This window comes from Homarus americanus, unplaced genomic scaffold (genome assembly GCF_018991925.1).
Source record: "Homarus americanus isolate GMGI-L3 unplaced genomic scaffold, GMGI_Hamer_2.0 scaffold18710, whole genome shotgun sequence".
Lineage (NCBI taxonomy): Eukaryota > Metazoa > Arthropoda > Malacostraca > Decapoda > Nephropidae > Homarus > Homarus americanus.
In genome coordinates this window covers 189,262-212,757 of record NW_024734532.1, presented here as the reverse complement: position 1 = coordinate 212,757, position 23,496 = coordinate 189,262, and the positions used below count along the sequence as shown (strand labels likewise).

The 23,496-nt window shown below is 39.6% G+C and overlaps 2 protein-coding genes across 5 annotated transcripts in view; both read left to right on the top strand.

Annotated features, from left to right (window-relative positions):
* Positions 1–13,947, top strand: part of LOC121870286 — a 66,068-nt gene extending 52,121 nt beyond the window's left edge. Inside the window, exons 1-4 of one of the 2 annotated variants that reach the window (XM_042372075.1) lie at positions 1,790–1,898; positions 6,062–6,322; positions 9,722–9,946; positions 10,782–13,947. In XM_042372075.1, coding sequence (XP_042228009.1) covers positions 6,181–6,322; positions 9,722–9,946; positions 10,782–11,671 — 1,257 coding nt within the window. In that variant the 5' untranslated portion in view covers positions 1,790–1,898; positions 6,062–6,180 and the 3' untranslated portion in view covers positions 11,672–13,947. Of the gene's footprint in view, positions 1–1,789; positions 1,899–6,061; positions 6,323–9,721; positions 9,947–10,781 lie in introns of those variants that run through there. The other variant, XM_042372076.1, reaches the window with a different exon arrangement.
* A 5,469-nt stretch (positions 13,948–19,416) lies between these two features.
* The window catches only part of LOC121870283 (DNA polymerase theta-like), a 37,482-nt gene continuing 33,402 nt past the window's right edge, over positions 19,417–23,496 (top strand). The window contains exons 1-2 of one of the 3 annotated variants that reach the window (XR_006089690.1): positions 19,418–19,518; positions 20,155–20,248. Coding sequence is in view for 1 of the 3 variants with exons in the window: in XM_042372070.1 (XP_042228004.1) it covers positions 19,514–19,518 (5 nt within the window). In the remaining 2 variants the exon portion in view is untranslated. Of the gene's footprint in view, positions 19,519–20,154; positions 20,249–23,496 lie in introns of all 3 variants that reach the window. The other 2 variants (XR_006089689.1, XM_042372070.1) reach the window with 2 other exon arrangements.

The following is a 23,496-nucleotide window of genomic DNA, read 5'->3' as shown; positions in this document are numbered from 1 at the left end:
GGGAAATCCCCTCCCGACCTCGACTTGTGATGAGTGTGACTCCGTCAGCCTCTGAGTTCTCTCTCTCTCTCTCTCAAGGAAGGAGCTGTAAGCCCCTTATATTGGAGGTGTTAAGCCTGTAGATACAGCCACTAATTTGGGTGTGTTTGGCCAGGTGTCAGGTATAGTGGCTGGTAGGGTAGTTTCTTGAATTAACAAGGTCATAACGCTGGTTTAACTAATCACGTGGTGGTGAGAACCTCTGTTTCATCGTGACCGTGACCTCTGTTGGGTCAGGTCTTAATCTCACTTTAATTACGAAGGTTGGGTCAACTTACGTGGTTATACACCTGCGCATCCAGTTACTGCTATATGTGCTGTTCTTCTCTGGATTGTAAGCTAAGGTGTGATAAACAATCATTACAGGTGTGTGAATAAAAGCAAAAATAAATCATGGTTAAATTTCACAAGATATTCACCCATGATAACAGTATACTTACTCCAGTGACCTTGACAAACCGCTGTACCGTTAACTGTGTAGGTGTAATCTGTTGGAAGGCTGGTGTTATAGCAGTGGGTGGTTGGTGTTATAGCAGTGGGTGGGTGGTGTTATAGCAGTGGGTGGTTGGTGTTATAGCAGTGGGTGGTTGGTGTTATAGCAGTGGGTGGTTGGTGTTATAGCAGTGGGTGGTTGGTGTTATAGCAGTGGGTGGGTGGTGTTATAGCAGTGGGTGGTTGGTGTTATAGCAGTATAGCAGTGGGTGGGTGGTGTTATAGCAGTGGGTGGGTGGTGTTATAGCAGTGGGTGGGTGTGTTATAGCAGTGGGTGGGTGGTGTTATAGCAGTGGGTGGGTGGTGTTATAGCAGTGGGTGGGTGGTGTTATATAGCAGTGGGTGGGTGGTGTATAGCAGTGGGTGGTGGTGTTATAGCAGTGGGTGGGTGGTGTTATAGCAGTGGGTGGTTGGTGTTATAGCAGTGGGTGGGTGGTGTTATAGCAGTGGGTGGGTGGTGTTATAGCAGTGGGTGGGTGGTGTAATAATAATATTAATAATAACAACAGTAATAATAATAATAATAATAATAATAATAATAATAATAATAATAATAATAATAACAGTAATAATAATAATAACAATAATAAAAACAATAATAATAACGGTAATAACAATAGTATGGCGCCCAACTTGCCTTTCATCGTGTCTTTGTGTGACGTCTGACCTCTCTCTCACCCACTCACGTGACAAAATAAGAAAATTCATATCATCTTACACTGTCAAGTTACACAAGACAACACCGAACACTGGATAACGAACAAATACACAATTAACATAAGCTTTCCAAACTAAGCTGAGTGACGTCTTTTGTTAGTGTTATCTCTCAGGCTTATAATAGAATAGGAAAGAAAACTCGGAGGGAAAAAAAAAACTTGGTGGTGTGGAGTCCTCCTCAAATATGACCCGAGGACAAGGAAACGACTTGTGTGTGTGCGGCCTTGAATCATTTTTCTTTCTTTTTTGAAGTATTGATGAGAATATACTTGCTCAGTTTAATTCATCTTATCATTTTGGTTTAGTAAATATATTTTTAAATGAATCCTTATGTTACCAGATCATTAGACTTACAATATATGTGATTGGTCAACTAGAAATATGACTCAAACTAGTTATTACCATAGTTGTGTGTGTGTGTGTGTGTGTGTGTGTGTGTGTGTGTGTGTGTGTGTGTGTGTGTGGAATGAAGGGTGGCAACGCTGGTGCAGTGAATCATGATTGGCTGGCTGGGTGGGCTGGACGAGTGAGTGTAAAATTCCTAGAGAGAGACCAAGACAGCATCAGACGTGTACTGGCCGTCGTGGTGGACGCATCCATACGACTGGTCATCCTTAGCCTCACAGTGAGAGACAATCACAGAAGATACGGTAAGACTACACTTCAATGCAGATGTCGTGCATATAGTAATGGTGAAAATGACTTGGAAAGGAAAATTAAGAGTGGCTTGTGGATATGTACTGATGTTGGTGATGTGATAACTAGTGATGGAGGTGTTATTATTAGTGTTGGAGATGTTATTATTAGCGTTGGAGGTGTTATTGTTAGTGTTGATGATATTAATAGTGTTGGTGATGCTATTACTAGTGTTGGAGGTGTTATTATTAGTGTTGGAGATGTTATGACTAGTGTTGATGTTATGACTAGTGTTGGGGATGTTATGACTAGTGTTGGGATGTTATGACTAGTGTTGGAGATGTTAATACTACTGTTGATGTTACGACTAGTGTTGGAGGAGCTATAACTCGCGTTGGATATACAGGTATTATTACTAGTGTTGGATATGTTATGAGTAGTGTTGCAGATACTACCACTTGATGTGATGTTATCATTAGTTTTGGCCACGTGAAGAAAAACACGTCTTCGGGTAGCTGGCCAGATGACCCTCTGATAAACAGCTGTGGTCGAGGAAATACCACAAGGCTCATGCGTTCAGTTGTATAAATCCACCCAACCAGTTTTTCCATTATCTTCCTAGTTGTCAGTTTATTTGTCGTAGTTTATTTACAGAGGAAAAAAATGGTCCAATGGGTATAATAATCTTAATGGTCGCCCCTCGTGTAACAAGAAAGGCCGTGAATTTGTTTAAGGTGAAGAAGATGTCGCCAACACAACGATTTAACAAGTTGCATGACCCAGTGTCAAGGAATAGTCCGAAAAGACCGGACAACTCGCCAACTGCACTGGCTAACCATTACCCCCGGAACACGATCCGCAAATCGATTAACATCCAGGTCCCCAATTACTGCCGGGTAGACAGAGGCAAATGGCGTAAAGAAACGTCCTCATAGTTTCACCCTGCCCGGGGATCGAGAACTCCGGGTCCACTCACTTGCGAGGCGAGCGTGATGACCATTACATCACAGGTCGCGAACGGGTAATTATTCAGAGACGAGGAGAGTCCATTTTGCTTTCTCAGCCGTGATCCTTACATAAGAAAATAAGGAGTCTGCAATAAGCGGGTTGGCCTGTGCATGGCAGCTCCTGTCGAGAGTTACTACCACTCTCTATCATCCATGAATCTATCTAGCCTCCTTTTGAAACTTTCCAGCGTTCCAGCACTTACTACAAAGTTGCTAAGCTTGTTCCACTCGTCCACCACCCTATTTGTGAACCAGTTTCTTCCTATCTCCCTCCTAAACCTAAGCTTATCCAACTTAAATCCGTTGCTCCGAGTCCTATCCTGCTCGGATATTATAAGAACTTTATTTATATCGCCTTTATTGATTCCTTTCACCCACTTAAATACTTCTATCATATCTCCCCGCACTCTTCGTCTTTCTAGGGAATGCAAGTTTAGTTTAACCTATCCTGATATGGAAGGTTTCTAAGTCCCGGAATCATTTTCGTCATTCTTCGCTGCACCGACTCTAGTGAATTTATATCCATTCTATAATAAGGGCCCCAGAACTGAACCGCATAATCCAGGTGCGGCCTGACTAGCGCAAGATATAGTTGCAATAAGACCTCTGCACTCTTGTTACTTACACTTCTTGATATAAAACCCAATACTCTGTTTGCCTTATTTCGAACATTAACGCACTGTTTTCTAGGCCGTAGGTCCGGGCTTACAAGTTGAGAGAGAGAGAGAGAGAGAGAGAGAGAGAGAGAGAGAGAGAGAGGATCACCATCACCATGTTATTTTGGCGTAACAGCTGAGTTATCTTGTCCCTAATATTTTTTTTTTTACATATAGCGGACTTCTCTGTCCATATACTCCGTTAGACGAAGGTTTCACATGCAACGAAGCACAAATATTTTTCTGATATTATTTACCTTTATATTTTATTTTGTCTTCATGGCTAAATCTTTCTAACTGTTCTTAAGGAAAAATCCCACAAGGCGGTACAGTAAAGGTCTATCTCCCTGACGGACTGTGAGTTCAGCCCTGTGTCACGTTGGTATTTCCCACGTGATTCCCCTAAGTTAATCCAGCCTCCCGCACATTCTTGGTGTTGGCGATGCTGTTACTAGTGTTGGGGATGTTGTTACTAGTGTTGGTGATGCTGTTACTAGTGTTGGGGATGTTGTTACTAGTGTTGGAGATGTTGTTTCTAGTGTTGGAGATGTTGTTTCTAGTGTTGGCGATGCTGTTACTAGTGTTGGGGATGTTGTTACTAGTGTTGGAGATGATGTTACTAGTGTTGGAGATGTTGTTTCTAGTGTTGGAGATGTTGTTACTAGTGTTGGAGATGTTGTTACTAGTGTCGTAGATGTTGTTACTAGTGTTGTAGATGTTGTTACTAGTATTGGGGATGTTGTTTCTAGTGTTGTAGACGTTGTTACTGGTGATGATGATGTTTCTAGTGTTGGAGGCATTAGGTTAGGTTAGGTTATAATATTACTGGGTGTTATTTGTTACCTTTAGAAACAAGATTGAAGTGGAAGTTTCAACTCAGAGGGTCAGGTTGCTGACCCTTGGGGCTATTACGTCAAAGTAAAGGTTGTAGGTAACAATCATCCCGCCGGCAGGAGCGCCAAGATCTTCATGTCACCTTAGAACTTACCTGTATATTTCAACGTGTTTCTGAGGTCACCATTCCACAGGTAGATCCCTCGTCACTGGGCAGAATACCACAGTGATTCTTGGAGAATGGTATACATTTGATTCTATATCACCCACAATCTTTAAACACTTCCTTACAAAACACTAATGAATTTCTTAATAATTTTTGGGGTGTTCATACGTAAAGTCACATAATATATTTACAATGATCCAAGATTAATGAATTTCGTAATAATGTTTTGGGTGTTCTTACGTAGAATCACATTAAAGTTATCAATGATACAAGATGAAGACTTTCTCTAATAGGTGTTATCCTCACCAGAGTAAGAGTGAATCTAACGACGGGCAGTGAACAGATCTCTTATATATGTATGTAGCCAGCTTGCTCTCTCAGGCTCCCATTCAAGGTTCCCACACTCATTCAGGTATTAAACAGAGGCTTTTCTGAAGTCTCTCCACCAGAACGACTGCTGTCTGCTTGGAGCTTGGTCACTGATAGAGAACCGTGCATGCAGTAGGTTAGTCATGCAAAGAGTGGGACTATCTAAACCAACAGGTGTGTACGGGGGCAGGTAACATATATATATACACACCTCCCCATGTCTCACCGAGTTGTATATAATGGCGTGGCTGATGTTGTAACAGTCACCACCACTGATCAGTAGAGAGTGAAACATTACAAGTCAATAATCACACGACCAGCACGGTGACCAAGAACCTGAGGGTTATACCGTAAAGGAACTGATTGAGACGTGGCGTTGGCCTTGTCATGCTGATTTAAGACTTTATTACAGGGGGAATATGTCAAATGTATTGTTTATAAAGTCTTAAGATAATATTAGTCGTGATTAAAAATGTTAACAGTGGTAAGGGTCGCTCCATACCTTCCCAACGTGTGTGAGTTAGGTTAGATTAGGTCACTTTTTATTAGAAACTGTAAAAAAAAAACCCTCTCCAGATGCTCTTGGTATCTGACATATGTACTTGCATCATAAAGTTAATTTCCTAGTACCGTCAAGTCCACACCAGTAAGTCTAGTATTGCGCAAATGTTAGACAGAATCCATTTCCGTTACACCTAGATCAGAATGATGAGAGGATTACGAGTGTCGCTCTACTGACCGTCAAGATGGCGGGGTAAACAGGCTATGACATCATCAGTTTCTCATAGACCACCTCCTTCTCCCCGTCACCTCCTTCTCCCCGTCCCCTCCTTCTCCCCGTCCCCCCCTCCTCCCCGTCCCCTCTTCCTCCTCCTTTCTCTTCAAGCGGCTGCCCATCAGGTAAATGACCTTCACAAAACAATTAACCCATTGCGTGGAAGGGAATTTTCTCACCTGGATAAAGCCGTCTGGCGTTAAGCAGCACAAAACACCAAACTAAGACAGTATACTCCTTCATGGCTTTAATTACACAAGGTTATCACAGACGAGAGCTTTTCTATTATTCAGGTCGGTTATAAACATGAAATATAATAATTCCAATGGAGGTTCTTCATTTAAAAACCGTATATTTTTTCTCCCATTAGATATTTAAGAACTGCAGTTACAAGATCTATAAAACAAAGAAGATCTTCCTCCCTGAAGCAACGATAAAGAAGAAAGGAAACAGCAGAGGTCATCACTAGTTAAAGTTAATACACGAACAATGGGTGAGATGGAGAGAGGCGTGTACGAAGTGGAGGCAGCCATGATCGGGGAAGGGGAGACGCCCAGACGAGACAGAGGCTGCTGTGGCAAGTGGTGTCGTCATGGTTTCTCCTTCTGGTGCAAGAAATATTTCTGGGAAGGTGAGCATTAGTCGAGTTATTTTTAATGGGTAAACTCCATCTCTTATCTTGTTTCCTAGAATATTTTTAATTGTGTTTAACTGGCTCTCTGGAACCCACTTCTGTGTAGCTTTATTTGTGTGTGTGTGTATTTTCTGCCATGACTCACTTTCAGTAGATTTTTCCTCTCTCGACTCACGTTTTCCCTGAAGGCACATGATTGGGCAAGAACATGATTCTCAACAAAAAGATCCCCAGTTTTGACGAAAATTTTATACCGTCATCACAAAAAAAATAATAAATTTTCAACTATCGCGGAATATAGGTTTAATAAAATAGATATACGTAAATATAATACTGTTCCTTATTCACTTACCAACTAATGTGATCAAAATTATAGAGATCAGCTCAAAGTTCTCCCCCAGCTTATTCCACCTGAAGAATAACCACCCTAGCCTAACCTCATCCCCTCAGGTGACATAAGCTGGGGTAGGGAGGGGTCACTCTTCAGGTAATCTAATTAAGGTATCTACAGGAATCATTGTTTACCTGACGACGAGTATAGTGTTAAATGCAACTAACGTCTTGTCCGGCTGTCTGCTCTAATGAAATATCGCCCCTAATTGTCATTCTCGTTCGTGTGTGTGCGTGTTTTTACAATACGTCCTAGGTTCGATCCCGGAGTAGATGCGAAGACGACACTCTATCATGATTGAAGGAGAAACTCATCAGGAACAGCGAGGCTCTAAACTAACCACAGGCATCTTTAACCTCTTAAAACGGTATAAGAAAGATAAACTAAAGACGAAATAACAACTGCACCTCATGGAAACCTAACACATTGCAGGAATTTAAGAGAATAGTTTTTTTTTTTTGGCATTCCGTTATCGCAGTTACGTGACCTAAAGACAATTGATCACTACGATGTCTGTCACGCCAAGAAACATTACCATTGCAGAGGCATGACTTTCAATGCTTATGCACTCAGTCATAAGATATTTAAATACACGAGATATAGTGTTGAGGAAAATTATCACCAATGTTATAACAGCACAGGTTGTCAAGATCCGGAGGCTGTCAACGTGTGCTGTCATAACATAGTGAACTAGTGGTGTGATGGCAACAAGACACTGGAAGCTTACATCAATTTGTGGTTGGAAGTGGAATTGTGTATAAGAACGAACAGCTGTCAAAGAATAATGGTAAAACAGGTATTAAAACAACGTCATTTATACCATTACCCAGGTCAATTTCATAGAGTAATTATGTATATAAGTAACGTATCATCACATCTCGGATACATTAGTTACGGTATAAGATAATCAGCGTTACTTACAGGGTTACCACGCTGTCTGGATTTCCCGATGTCTTTGTTGATAATGGTAGGCATGAAGGGTGATATTGTACACAGTAGTTTAGTCACGATACTTCATTCTCATAATACATTTGCCATTCAACAATTATTTATCATGAAAAAATTGTTTTCTTGGAGCCCGACCAAGATGGATAAATATTTGACCATTTATCTTTAAAAAAATATACGATTATTAGCAGATAAATAACGTGTCATACAGCTGTCACAATACGAGGTCGAAATATTGTTATTATAAAGGTGAACCATGGCAGATAGATAGTGGCTTGGAAACACCATGGCAGATAGATAGTGGCTTGGAAACACCATGGCAGATAGTGGCTGGGAAACACCATGGCAGATAGTGGCTGGGAAACACCATGACTTCACCGCCTCTTTTAAGATGTCTTTTTAGCCACAAAATTCTATGAACCAACAGGAAATTTCAGTTGGCTGTATTATAGTAAATATAAGTGAAAGAACCCCATGACGACTGCTTGCCTAACGTGATAACTATTTCATTTCTGAGTCTAGATCAATTTATGTCACTCGTGTGTTCTATGCCTATGGTGTATATTATAGCCTAAATAGTTGAAAGAGGATACAATAGTCAAGTGGCCACACGTCATTGCTTTTACAATCCTTCCGCATATTATTCAATCCATTGTTGACTTAGCTACGTCAACAGTGAACGTTGATCTTTCCTTTCACCTGCAATAAAGACACGAGAGCAAACTCTTCAACATGTAGTGGCCGACTACTTTCTGTTGATGTTAGCAACTTACGCAATTCTGCTTCTTTTACGCGTATCATTTATTTGATCTTCCTGGTCTGGTACAGCCGTCAACAACACATGGCTGACAAAAGTAAATGTTAAAACCCCACTGTAGTTCAGCTAAGGTAACCATAATATACCTGACACTAAATACCATAGACGAATTATGTAGTGTGGTGGTATCTACAAGGTATCACTATACTTGTAGATACTATGCAAGGGGCGGAACACAGCTGCAAGGTCGAGCGGTACGAGTCAGAAAAGGACTGTCTTAAAGGTGACTTGCAGTTAACAGGAAGACATAATCACTTGACCGAATCACCGGTCGACCTATAGCTCCGTTTAATACGATGAAAATGACTCGGTACAAGAGGAGCTTAATGCCAAAGAGGCCTAAGGATATCACCCAGACACCCAAGTCACTAAGATCGATGACAAACAAACGGAGTAACCACTAAGTTCCTCCTTTGATCTTTGTGTCATCTGAAGACGGGATGGGAAGTCTATGAGTAGCTCTGAAGTTTACCCTCACCCTGATCTTGTAAAACCACCCTTCCCGATAACTGTCTCGTAATAATAATCGTATTTTGATAGCTTGTACAGTCAGATATGTGTGTGATAGTATTATTTGCATTCCTGATATTAATATGTTCCATAATTTGGGTTCTGAAAAAGAAAATTTGTAATATTAATCATTTCCACTTGACTCTAGCGGTTACGCAGCATGACAGGGTGAAAATAATGACCTTAAAAGTTGCCTAAAAACGAATCCTTTAAATTTAAGGAGGGCGCTGGTTTCCATGTTCACGATACATCTTGATCATAGCGTCTAGTGTGTGGTATAACATCCATACACATGATGGTGATCGATGTTGTGTTTCTTCCCCCACCAACTGTTGTTTAGTTTAATATAATAATAGTAATGTCATTATTGAAATTTATTGTACACAGAATATCAGGAGTATTAAGGTTCGGCTTCAGCTGTCGTTTCGGGGACTGTCGTTTATAAACATTTCATATTAGCTGTTTAATATAGGCAGATTTTCTATTTACTGTATTGCTCTGGGTTTTTTCACAGGTCGCTTCGTGTTTGAGACTTAGTAAAACTCAATGATAATTACCGCTCATATTGTGGAGACGCATGGACTAAAACTTGCCTTATATGAAATGGTGTCACAGTTAACACCACACGCAAAGTGGACCGGATGTTTTTAAATTAAAACTCGGATGACTTTAAAATGATAAGATAATTCAGTGGCACACAGTTCTAATTAAGGATATTTATCACCTACAGGTCAACTGAAGCAAGGAGCAGGTGATGAAGGCTACGATGAGGTCAGCACTGCAGGACCATTCTCTAAGTTGTCACCCATCAAACGTAAACTGGCGGGACTGTTCATTCCTGCCGCTTTCTTTCACTTCTGGTACTGGTGTATTATGTACTACAGGGACCTCTTCTATGTGTTCGCGGACAGATACCCTATGACCATTGCAATGATCCCCGGCTCTATCATTGCTGGTGAGTTGTATAGTGCGTTGAAAGTATAGTTTAGAATCAGAGGGTTGGCGACCACAGTCCTTCACTCTAAAACATTCTGGGGCTGTTTTTACCAATCCTTTAAGATTTTGTATCTCTTTGGTGATCCAGTTTTTAATTTAATTCATCCATCCCAGTCTCTGCCTTCGCCTGTCCCTCCTACCCCCTATCCTCAACTTTACCCTAACTATATGACCAAAGTATCCCAGTTTTCGTTTTCTACCCATTTCAAGTATTTCTCTTTATTTTTGCTAACCTTAGTATTACTTCATTTATTTCCCCGTCCATGTAACTTATTCTTAGTCAATAGCTCTTTCTCAGGGTATTTGGGTTTATATACTTTGTAATTCCAAATCCCATGAACCACAGGCTATTTACTCAGATCTTCCCACTTATTGAATTATCCAATACGACGAAAAACTCGCTCGCTGACTCGACTTTGATAACTGACCTTGTGTGTAATGCTGGGCAAAATCGCTGTTCTAATTACTGTACTGAACTGCCTCGATATTTACACGTCTATCAGGTTTACCCGAATGATGACGACATTTCTTTAAGTTTTGTTATGTAATTGGGTTTTATAAGATTCGTTGGTCAGCTACTTTAGGAAGACAGACGATTAGCTAGTGGAACATGTATGGATATGTCGCTTTGTCAGTAAAGTTCATGTTGGCATAAGGCATTTTGTAAATATGAAACACACACACACACACACACACACACACACACACACACACACACACACACACACACCCACCCACCCACCCACCATGAAAAATTACAATAAAACCAAAACATTTTTATATTTTATTTTCAGGAATGACAAGTGTGGGTGGCGGAGCTATAGCCTTCCCTGTGATGACATTGGTGATGAACGAGACGCCGGCGGTAGCACGAGACTTGTCCTCCTCAATACAAGCTAACGGGATGATTGCTGCCTCCTTCTCTATCCTCTACATGAAGGTTCACATCGAGAAACAGTCCTTATTATACAGTTTCTTGGGATCTTGTGCAGGAGTGATATTCGGGCTGGAGGTTATTGACCCCATATTAACACCATCCATGAAAAAAATGGGCTTTGTTAGTATTTTCTTCTCATTTGCATTTACTTTGTTTATAATTAATTGGAATCACAAGAGAAAGACATTCAATAACATTCCAGACTTGACTTGGTGGAAGATTTTATTAATTCTTGTGTTTGGATTTATCGGTGGTATATTTACGTCCTTTTCCGGTAGTGGCGCTGATATATGTATGTTCAGTCTCCTCACCCTCTTCTTTAAGGTGTCTGAGAAAGTAGCGACGCCTACCTCAGTGGTGTTGATGGCTCTTTCTTCTGTCGTATGTTGGGCTTGGAGGTCCGCCGTCACCCAGGAGATGCCACAGGAAAGCTGGGATTATCTCTTTGCTCTGATCCCCGTTGTTACGATAGGTGCTCCGTTTGGTGCCCTGATTGGGACACATTTCCATCGACTAGTGCTGGCCGCTTTTGTTTACATCCTGAACACTGTTTCCTTAATTGGTGCTTTTCTGATAGTTCCACAAACTCCCGCTCTTACTGGGGGCTCTGTAGGTGTTATAGTGGGCATGTTCTTCTTCTTCTCATGCATAAACAAACTTGGGGATCAATTGAATGCCAAACACGAGAAACTTATTCCCAACAAACTGGAAACTAACGTGAGGATGATAAAAGTAGCGGCCAAATAGTTCCGAGTGACTTAAAAATGTACTCACGTTTTCTTCGGGTGAATGTGATGGAACTCTCTTGCGTCACAGTACCTTAGTATTATCTGCTGTTACTCTTCATGGTCGTCTAGTTTTGTTATTTTTCGTTATTTTATCAACATTGTAATGGATTAGGGGAGGTGCACTCGATACTGAGGGAGGAAGCCAAAGATAATATCCAATTTTCCTCCTTAAAATGAAAATATCCCCAGAATTAGTGTTTTTCAGGGATAATTAATATTCCCACAAATAGTCAGTATGTTAAGATAATAAAAATTTCCCCAATAATAGCCCCGCAATCAATTTTTTCCCCAATAAAAAAGTTCCCCAGTACTGTCAATAATCACCGTTGTAATGAGACGTTAAAAGGTAGGATGAACTGATGGTGGTGTTGGCCATGGCCGCATAAACCAAGGGCGGCCAGTAGCTCAGGGCTGAGTGAAGAAAGTTTAGTTAAAAGTTGTCTACCAGGTGTAACGAAAGTGGAGTCGGCCTGCAGCCTTGTAACTTGAAACCGGCTGAATTAAACAGCTAAAATCAGCTATATAATGAACCGCCTCAATGTCACCGTGTTCCTGAGTCACACACACACACGGGTATAATTATTTTACCATGCTACATCCAAGAGATAAGAAAAATGATTATATGGTTTACTAACGCTACTCTTGCCCTACAATTAAGGACCTAAGACTACGTTAGGTGACTCTCTAGATGGTAGTTAGAATCAGATAATTTTTATTCAGATGTCATGTCTTAGTTCCGCTGTGGTTAAGTCCTTGTGGGAAGTTTCAAGTCGTATGCATTTTCAGACGCAGGATTTAGATCTCAAGGTTCAATATGTCGGAGAAAACATGTTTGTCTTATTTTACAACTCCCTGGTGACTACAATACGCTTGATCTTAATACAGTATTGTAGTTAAAGCTCAGTAATGCAATGTAATGATGTATTTGTGTCAATGGTGGTATCTACGTGGCAGTTGTACAAATATTCGTATTATGAGGGAATTGTCTCATCATTGTGGAACTCTTTTTGTTACTTTAGCTCACAGTTGACTCTCGATTAATTCATTACAATAAAGAAAAGAATAAAAAAAAGAAAAATAACAAGAAGCTCTGGAAGTTATCAACAAGTCATTTCGGTAAAGTCAGAGACACCAATGAGCCCTTAAGCAGGTATCACACTGAGCAAAATGTCCATCGTTCTCGGTCAAAAAACTGAAGTCCCACAACACTCTGCATCACCCCACTTTACCAACAAGGGAAGTTGAAGTAATTGGTGAGGCTTGAGATTCCATTCTGGCTCTGTTCAGTGGCTGTAAACTATAGGCAAATTAAATGTTATCTGTATGTAGAAATACTCTGATTATAATATATTTGCATTTAAGCCACTTAAAAGTATTTCTTAATAATTTGTTTTAACATAATCAATGTCCTTCAATTATTAAAATTATAAAACTTCAATTGAACCCGAAATGCAGTCAAAATTTGCCATAGAACTGCCTTACTTTGTTTTCCTCAGATCTCAGTTTTCAGACGGAAAATCTTACCGAGAACAGTGTGTCGCCGTTTTACTCCAGAGGAATGCGGAATTTTGCCTAGTGTTATAGTCCCATAGGGGGAAATGGGGCCATTAATCTCTCTACTTCTGTGAATATTTTTCGTATATTGTGTATCCTGTAAATATTATTTTGTGATGTACTACCTAACATTATCCTAGCAATGTACTACCTAGCATAATTTCCCGTGTCATTTTGATACTGTATAAATATCTTTGATTACTTTGGATAGATATTTAAAAAGTATGTTTATAAACCTTCATATAGTGTTTACTTAGTGTTTGTATATTTGTCAGGTTTATGTTGTTTATTTTTTTTACTTATTTTTTTTGCCTTCGTGTTTGAGCAAATTTATAACATTATCCCTGGCTGGTCCCACACTATTATTATTATTATTATTATTATCATCATTATTATTACTATTATTATCATCATTATTATTATTATTATTACTGAAGCAACACCAGCCAGATACCTCCATGTATGAATGACTCGGAGAAAAATTCACAGGCGGTTAGTTCACTCACCAACAGCCTCATATCAGCCATCCTTCCACCTTTACTAAGCTGTGTTGATCATATCTTAGTTAGACATGTTAATATTCCTGTTAAGTCTTTCTCTATATCCTGTTATTCCTGTATGTCATTATCTATATCCTGTCACAATATATATATATATATGAATAAATTACATTTCTATTGATATGGGGAGATTCACTGACCTTATTAAGTTTGTACTGTATCATAAGCTAAAAACCGGGTTTCTAGTGATGAGGGTAGGTTAGGTTTCTAGTGATGAGGTTAATGAAGAGACAGTGAGGGAGAGAAACCAGACAGTCCATGACCACGTAAGTGTGTGTAGTCGTTACTCGTCCCTCCATCAGAGATAAGAACCAGTTTCCTGCACCTTGACCAGCAATTATAAGTCGTAGCGACGTCACGCACTCATGACCACACGTGCAGAAACGAGTACTGTATATATAAAGACATGGCTTATTTTTCACGTCACTGAAACAGCATTACGTCGCTAAACATCACCACGTCACACAAAAGAAATTTAACATCAGAAAACATCGGTAATGACGAAAGAACAAATTAGACAAGTTCACTAACACGTGTCATAACGGCAATGGGAACTAACGTTATTTCCCTTTACCTCCACCAATCCGCGTTCGTGATTCCCTTGACGTGAGAAACAGTAAAGTATTGTATTATTTGACTTTCCTTTTACACAGTATACGGTTCTTGGGATCGTCATTGTTACTTGTTGCTGTGTGTCTCTGGTTACTCCTATCTTCATTTATCTCTTCCACCTTCATCTCCTCTCTTTTCTCTCTCCTCTGCTCGGTTTGCTGCCTCGAGCTAATCAATTTTTGGTATAGGTTAGGTTAAAATTGGTTAGGTTAAGTTTGTTTTTCCTAACCTACCCTATCCAAACCTAATCTAACTTATCCTATCCTATCGTAAGCTAACTTAACCTTGCCAAAATTGTGACGTTTTCTCGTGATTTTTTTTTTGTTCAGTTTGCCAAGGACAGACAAGGAGGAAGGACCTGGATGTGGTGAATGACAGTGATTCATCATTTTAAAGGCAAAAAGGTCGACCAGATGGTGTGAGTCAGCTTCCCTTCAATCACTTACAGACAGGAAGGCTTGAGGTGGTTGTACAGGGCTCTGATTCGTCTGCATCTACTAAGTTTGGAATCCGAACGGTATGGAAGTCTTGGCACGACATGAGAAGTAGTTTAAGAGATGGGATGATGAATGTGGTACCCGAGAGGAAGTATCGGAATCGCTAAGACATTGTTTTTAGAAACATGAAGAATCCATTAATAGTGTCCCGGAATAGTGTGTGTGAGGGAGAGGGGGCGTGATCGAGACCTCGATTATGATATGTTATGACACGAACAAGCAGGTCCAGTAATGAGGAAATATAACAGAGGTCACAGGTCCCAGTTGTATAATTTACTACACACGTTCAGGACCACTTTATGTTGTATACTGTAGAGGTAACGGAACTCGTCACCCGAGAAGGTGGTCAGGATTGTAAATGTGTTGATTTTCAAGAAACGACCAAACAATATTTAGATAAATCAAAAGTAGTCCGCTGCCATTCTGTCCAATAAGCGTAACTTACACCACCATCCACCATTTCCGGACAGTTTAATCGCCACACACCGCTGGGCTGGACTACGTTCATTACAGCAGGGTGATGAGAGAAGGGTGTTGTAACGTCTTGGGCAACAAGGTGAGTGTGCTCTACTTAGCGGACATTCGCCTTAGCAGCGTAAGAATCTTGGTACGTTAAAATTGGTGAAATTAGGAAGTCAGGTCGGTGAGGAACACAAAGCAGACAGGGTCAACAGGGGGCTAGTCGGCTGTTGTGTTGCGTCTGGTGATTTATTTAGACGAGTCCGTATTAGGAGACCAAAATTATATACTGTATATTCATATATACAATGAATAAAGAGTTTTTTTACCTATGTTTTCTCATCGGTGAAATTCTAGTGATCAAAATATTTTGATATTATGTAAAACACATAAATACTGTATAATTATGTAAAGTTACAATTGGGCCCTGAATTCTGATGAATATTGCAGTTTACCTTGGGAACTGCATGCTCTATGGACTAATAGAAGTAGACTAGTGATTGGGATGAGGCCCATTTGACCAATCACCTGGCGGATAACCTGCAAGGAACAACTAACAGGAAGACATTTAGGCAGGCTGATCCTCTCACTGATTTATAAGCGTTTAGTTAATCACCGGATAATACCAAGTAGCCATAATGCATGTTAACTTAAACCTCAATATTTGGGAGAATTGGTAAAAACAACCCGAAAATATTTTGCAGTGGAGGGCCATGGTCGCCAACCCTCAGAATTGACAAGGGCACCTGGATTAATTGAATGGCCTTATACCTGCTACAATATGTATTATTTTCTTCTTCGGATATTTCAGGGATGACACGTTCGCTCACCACAACTTGGCTGCCGTTGTTTAGAAAATAAGGCACGTGATTAAATCCTGGATATAATCAATCAATCAGAGTATCGTTCTTATATCTGAGGGTTGGCGACCACAGTCCTCCACTCTAAACATTCTGGGGCTGATTTTACCAATCCTCTGAGGTTATGTATCTCTCTGGGGACCCAGTTTATAATTTCATTCATTCATCCCAGTCTCTACCTTCCCTTGGCCCTTTTACCTTCAACTTTGTCCATTAATTTAGTGTTACTATTCCCTCATCCCTAATTATATGTCCCAAGTATCTATTTTTTCTTTTCCTGTACATTTCATATATTTTTCTTGATATTTTTGGTAATCTTAGTACTTCATCTGTTTTCCTGTCAGTGTAGCTTATTCTTAGTATTCGCTTATAACACCACATTTCAAAGGCCTCCAACCTCTTTCTGGTGTCTTCTAAAAGTATCCACGCTTCTAACCCACAGCCCTGCTATATAGAGCCTTCCAGCAGTTTCTTTTTTTCTGAAATTGAAAATAATGTTCCTTTTCAGTTGGTATTTTGGATTATTAAACGCTGTTTTTGATTGCCCTCTTCTTGTTTTGATTTCTTCCATACATCTACCATCACAGCTAATGTTACTTCCCAAATACACAACATTTTCCACTAGTTGAAGTTCCCTGTTGCCAACCATTATTTTTATTTTAGTACTTATTTTCAAAATGGAAATAACCATTAATTTAGTCTTTACAGTATTAACTCTTAAGCAATATTTTTTTCCACTAATTCGTTAACGAGTTGCTGATATACTTGAGTCCTATTAAACATCTTTCAGGAAACCCTAACCTAACCTAAGCACATGAGGCGTTGGTGCTTATAATTGAGGAAGAATTCTAGATATTGTCAGTCTACCCCTGCATATAACTCCTGGACAAACTAAAGTTAAAACGCTCTACCACCCCCATTGACTTACCAATGAAACTCTTCAAGGAGTTCTCCCCGGAGCTTGTTAAACCCCTATGCTCCATCATCAATGCTTCTCTCAGTCAAGCCAGATGCCCAGCTGACTGGAAGACCTCTTATGTATCACCAGTGCCCAAGTCAACGAGCCCACAATCCTTAAATCAGCTACGATCTATTGCAATCACCCCAATACCCAGCCTAATCTGTGAAAGTTTTGTGTTCGACTGGGCTTATGCTGATATTGCAGGAGTCGTAGACCCTCAACAATTTGGCAATATGAAAACTTCCTCCACCACTCACTGTCTTGTCAGCTTTCTCGATTACATATACCGCCATCTCGAGAAAAGAAAAACGTCTATAGCTGTCGCCTTCATTGATTTCACTAAAGCATTCGACCTAGTCGACCACAATTTAATCATCAACAAAGCTATTGACCTCGGGCTTCGGAGAAGTCTTATACCATGGCTTACAGACTTCCTCAGTGACCGACGCCAAGCTGTACGCTTCCGAGGGGCTGTCTCCACCTATCAGTCACTCACCTGTGGCGTCCCCCAAGGCACCAAGATAGGACCACTCTGCTTCCTTATGCTTATCAATGACGCCCTAAGAGAAACCACTGCTCGCTGGAAATATGTCGACGACTCCACCATTGGGATCAGCGTCAACAATTCTGCTCTCGACTATACCGCCCTTCAGGATTTATTGAACAGTCGCCAAAACTGGGCCACCAACAACCACGTCACCATCAACCATACCAAGACCATGGTTATGCACATCAACCTCTCCTCCGACATTGTCCCACCCCCTTCCATTACTTTAGGCCCCAACACACTCCAGGTTGTAGATTCCACTAAGCTCCTCGGCGTCACCATACACAACAAACTAAATTGGAAACCACACGTCACTGAAGTTGTCAAATCCTCCAGTTTCCGTCTCCACCTCTTCCGCCGACTCAAGTCCCTCGGAGTTCCTGCACCCGAGCTCCTCAGTGTTTACTCAACATTCATACTTCCCAAGCTCACCTATGCCTCCCCTACCTGGTCTTCCTCCCTAAATGCCACACAACGTAAACACCTAGAAAAGGTGCAAAAGAGGGCATGCAAGATTATTCTCTCCCCTTCCTACTCCACATATCAAGAAGCGCTCACACACTGACCCTTTCGACTCTCACTGACCATCACCACGACCTCATCTGCAAATTTGGTAAGCAGCTTCTGCACCATCCTCGACACCGGCTCTTACTACCACCTGAGATCCCTAGCCCGAGAATTGCTGTTCGACACCATAACCGCATCCAGCCCATACGTGCACGAACTGATCGCTATAAGAACAGCCCAGTCCCAACCATTGTAAAAATTATCAATAACTTGTAATAAACCAGTATATTCACTCCCAGTAAATCCTACTTCTTGCACTGTCACTATGTTGAAATGCCCTGTAGTTTGAGCTTTTCCCCATCTAGTTATTATATATCTTATTTGTATCACTTATGTTGTATATTATTTGTAAATCGAAACCCATTCCCCAATTATGTAACTGTATATTTTCACCCTTCTGGCTGCTATGCTCTTTCAATAAACCGTTAATTATTATTATTATTATTATTATTATTATTAGTAGTAGTAGTAGTAGTAGTAGTAGTAGTAGTAGTAAAAAAAATATCTTTTGTAACTATAAAATCCAACATTAAAAATTAAGATAAATAAAAGACAAATTTATTAACGGAATTAATCATTACATTTATATAAAAGAAAATGGTCAAGTCAAAACTATGAATTAACCGACCAAACATGAGTGTGTGTGTGTGTATAGTATGGTAATGTATGGTTGTATCTACGGGACCAGGATAATGTTAGTTTACCCATGTATAGAATATCCTTTTATCATTAGAAAAGTTCTTTATCTTATGTAACCATAAAATACTACACTAAAAATTGATTTCAACAAAAAACAAAGCTATTAATGAAATTTATAATATATTGTATCAAAGAAAATGGTCAAGACAAAATTGAAAGTTAACCGATCAAACGTGAGTGTGTGCGTGTGTGTGTGTGTGTGTGCAGTTATATTGACAAAACTAAGTATATTATCAGTGTACCCCTACATAGAACACCCCCTTTTATCATTAGTAAAGTATATTATATAATATAACTATAAAATCCTATATTAAATATTTATTTCAACAAAAGGAACAGTTATTAATAAGATTTATTTTATTTCGCATCAAAGAAAATGGTCAAGACAACACTGTACTTTAACCGACCAGAGACCTCAAGTGTCAACAGTGAGTAGTTATGGCTTGTCAAGATGCTGTTATACGACGATCAGTAGACGACATTAAATGAGGTCAGTGTAAGATTAACGCCCGTCAATGATAATAATAACAATTATATTTATTCAGTATAATCAACATACGAGGGTATTATTGGATGTCACCCGGTATTGAATTTTTAGAATTTCATGATGACAATGAGTAGTTTAAATAATTCTAAGGCACTTGTATGATGTATCCCTAGCAAAGACTTTTAAATACCGGGGATGGGGGGACCAGGGGGATGGGGGGACCATGATGGGGGGACCAGGGGGATGGGGGGGAGCAGGGGGATGGGGGGACCAGGGGGATAGGCCCCCTGGTTAGGAGGTTTGGTTAGGGCGAGCTACAAATCCTACAATATGCTGAAATCCACTCCAGAGTTACAAAAGGAGATCTCATCTAGTGAAAAGTACAAGAATATTTATGTGCATTTGTAAGCTATCTTAAGACCTAAGTTGTAAGTCAAATAGTATTTTTCATAATATTACCCAAGCGATGTACCACTTATGTTGTTAGCCAAATATATTTATTATTATTAATATACTTATTCATGAGACGTCCTGTTTTTATCTTCAGGAAATTGGTCACCTTGTGTTTGGGTGATATTAGTACTGTAGTAAAAACTATACAACATTGTACATTTCCTCTATCTAGATTTTTATTTGAAGATCATTCACATCCATTATGGAGTCTCCAGAAAGACTGAAAATTTGGCTGAGAAACAGCAGTCATGTGAAGAAGCTGGACTTATAACATACGCAGGTATGGTGGTCCTACCTTGTAGTGCTTAATACTGTATGGTTCTGTATTACTGTATGTGCTGACTTTAAATTTGTAGTTTACTGTACGGGGTGGTGGATGTGGCTGCCAAACTTATTAAGGACAGGAGGCTTTGAAGGTGGATATGAATTTTCCTAATATAATATATGTGAACTACATTAGTCATTAGTACAGTATTTAGGCTTTTCTGTATAAAGTTCAAAAGGGTTGGCAGCCAGGTGAAAGTAGGGCTTATTTGTGCCAAGGCATCCCCCCCCAGTTCACCCATCTGTGTGTCTAACTTGATGCCGTGGGTAAATGAAGGTACAGGTAGTTGAGTGCAGGGCTGACCACAAAGTCACAATGTGGACCAAAAATTGTTTCACGATAGTGCTGTACTGTATCTGCACTATTACTAATGAGCCATGCCATCCGTGATCCAGGTAGATAAGCCCATGTCAGGCAAGTATCCCTGCACTGTTTCCTCCTTTCTAATGCTCCTAAGAGAGTTTTTTTGGGTTGCCTTCCCAAGTGTCCCATCCATATGTGCCAAAGGGTATGACACAGGGCATGAACAAATACTTCCTGTTTTGACACTTGTAGTCAAAAAGTTTTGGATATTCAGCTTGAGGATTGAATCAAAGAATGGAATCTTTCCTTCCATCAGTCTGTTCTCTACAAATGAGTGCATTGCCTTTTACTCAATATTGAAAGTAGATGTCAAGTCTCTTGCCATTATGTCTGGAACAATGACACTTATACTTTAGTTTATCAAGTACCATACATACATGGTGACGATTGTTGTTGGAGAATTACCATAAAACTTCAAAGTTTATTAACTTTCTTCAAAGTAAAGCTACAAAGTAACATCTGGATTAATTTAATCATGTAAAATCTTTCTTTAAGAAAAAAAGATGGTGTCAAAGGTTGTTGGGGTGGAACATAGGTCAGGCTATTAGTACCCCTGAAGTTGTAACTAAAATACGTAACATTGAAATTTCCACGGGATTGCCAGTTTTGTTTCACTTGGCTGGATGTGTTACCTTTCGTTTGTCCACACTTGTTGGGGTATCCTTTGCTATACTACTAAGTTGATTCATTGGTCAGCTGTATTAGGGTATAGCTGACCAATGAATCTACTGTATTAGGGTATACAAGGCATCCTATGGTGTAATGGTCAGCATGCTCGCCTCGCAGGTGAGCGGACCCGGGTACGATCCCTGGGCAGGGTGAAACTATGGGCAAGTTTCTTTATGCCATTTACCTCTTTCTACCCAGCAGTTATTGGGAACCTGGATGTTAATCAATTTGCGGATCATGTTTCGAGGTAATGGTTAGCCAGTGCAGTTGGTGGGTTGTCCGTATTCTCGTACTATTCCTTAATACTGGGTCATGCAGCGAGTTAACTAAGGGTGTGGTTGTTGTGTTGGTGACAGCTTCTACACCTTAAACAAATTCATGCCTAGGTGGCCCCAAGGCCAGCCATCCTCGATTTTGAGTGGCATCCATTATTATTTATTATAGGGTATACCTGGAGTAAAGGCTAAGTTTTGCGGAAATAATGTTTCATATTTCAAGTAGGTGTGTACAAACGTTTAAATTCAGTATTTAGTTCGATATCTTCTTCATAATTCAATTTTTGTCCTTTGTTTTATCATGTGATAAGAAAACACACATCAAGGTACATATGCTAGGGAAAGATTTCAGTGCTTTGCTTCATCATTTTAAATAGCCATAAAATTTTGCTGAACATTCTTAAGTACTTTTTATTTTTATTAATTAACTATATAAATATTTGCTTGTGGGTAATGTGCTGTGGGGCCATTGGATATTTATGATCTGTTATATATACAAGTACTGTACATATTGCTTGATTCCCAGGTTATCCAGCTCTTAGATAGAACACTGAGGGAAAACCTGGGGCAAGACCTGGCATAAACAAAGTAATTTAGAGGACCAAATCAAGACTATTGGGATGGCAGTTGTGTAAAGAGACAGGAGCCGTGATACAGATACAATACTGTATAGGACTTAAATTTAATTGTTCTTAATCTTTAGTTGTATTAAGTACTGACTCCTCTCATAATTTAATTTGTGGGTGATGGTGGTGGCTGCCAGGCGTTTAACTATTTCTACATTCGAGATGTTTTCTTTTTTTTTTTCATTCTGTTGTATCTTGCGGCCTTTCCGTACAGAAAATTAAGATTGGCTAAAGTTATTAGAGAAATACTCTTTTATTTATAGAATAAAAAAAAGACTGCCCATATAAATAGGGTTTAGGGGATACTACTAGACATATTAATCAGTAAAATTAGGCCTGAGATTACATGTGCTCAAGAGATATTGAAATAAGTGTTCAGGTGATTGATTGATTGATATCCCTGGTTCAGTCGCTAAGTTATAACTAGTAAGACCTAAATTTAGTACAATATTTGTAGAGTTAAAAGTAATTTATCTAGCCTTTTTATGTATGCAGTACAGGGTGTATGAGCTTGTAAACCACGTGGGAAAAGAAAATTACAATATTGATTAAGTGCTTTTGCCTATTAAACACATCTTCAGAAGCTGTACACAAAGATACAGAGACAACCTATACCGTAGTTCCCTCTGACTCTATCTTTGTGTAACTGGACTGTAACTGGTAGTTTATGTCTAGAGGTGCTGTGCTACTGATTATTGGCTCTATAATGTGAGGCTATATAGGCACAGGGAGTCTGGGACTTGGTATAGCTATTATTTTTTGATGTCGCAAGATAAATCGAGTATTTTCATCTCGGTCCGTTTGATCTTACTGTCAACCTGTCAACAAGATATACTGTACATCTCTCAGGATGAATGGCGCGCACCCGTTTGTGTGTATGTGTCATGGCTATACCATGTTGTAGTGAAGGATCTCGTGTGAAATAAGCAGCATCTGATATGAGTTGATCTTTGGTTTAATTTGACTAATATTAATTTCAAAAGCTATGTGAACACAGTATTAATATTTTATTGACACAGGCTATATATTTGATTAGATAATAATTATTTATAATGTCTTTTACTTGCAAATGTCCCTGATTTGAGTCATTATACCTGTACAAAAGTCACTTACAAAAACAATTCTTCTCCAAGTACTGTACTGAACTGTAGCAATGAAAACACGGTGTCACTCATGCAGTATTAGCCCAAGCGGCTAACAAGCCGATCAGTGGCGAAGAGGATAAAAGAAAACATAAAATTTTATTGGTACAAAGGATAACTAATAAATT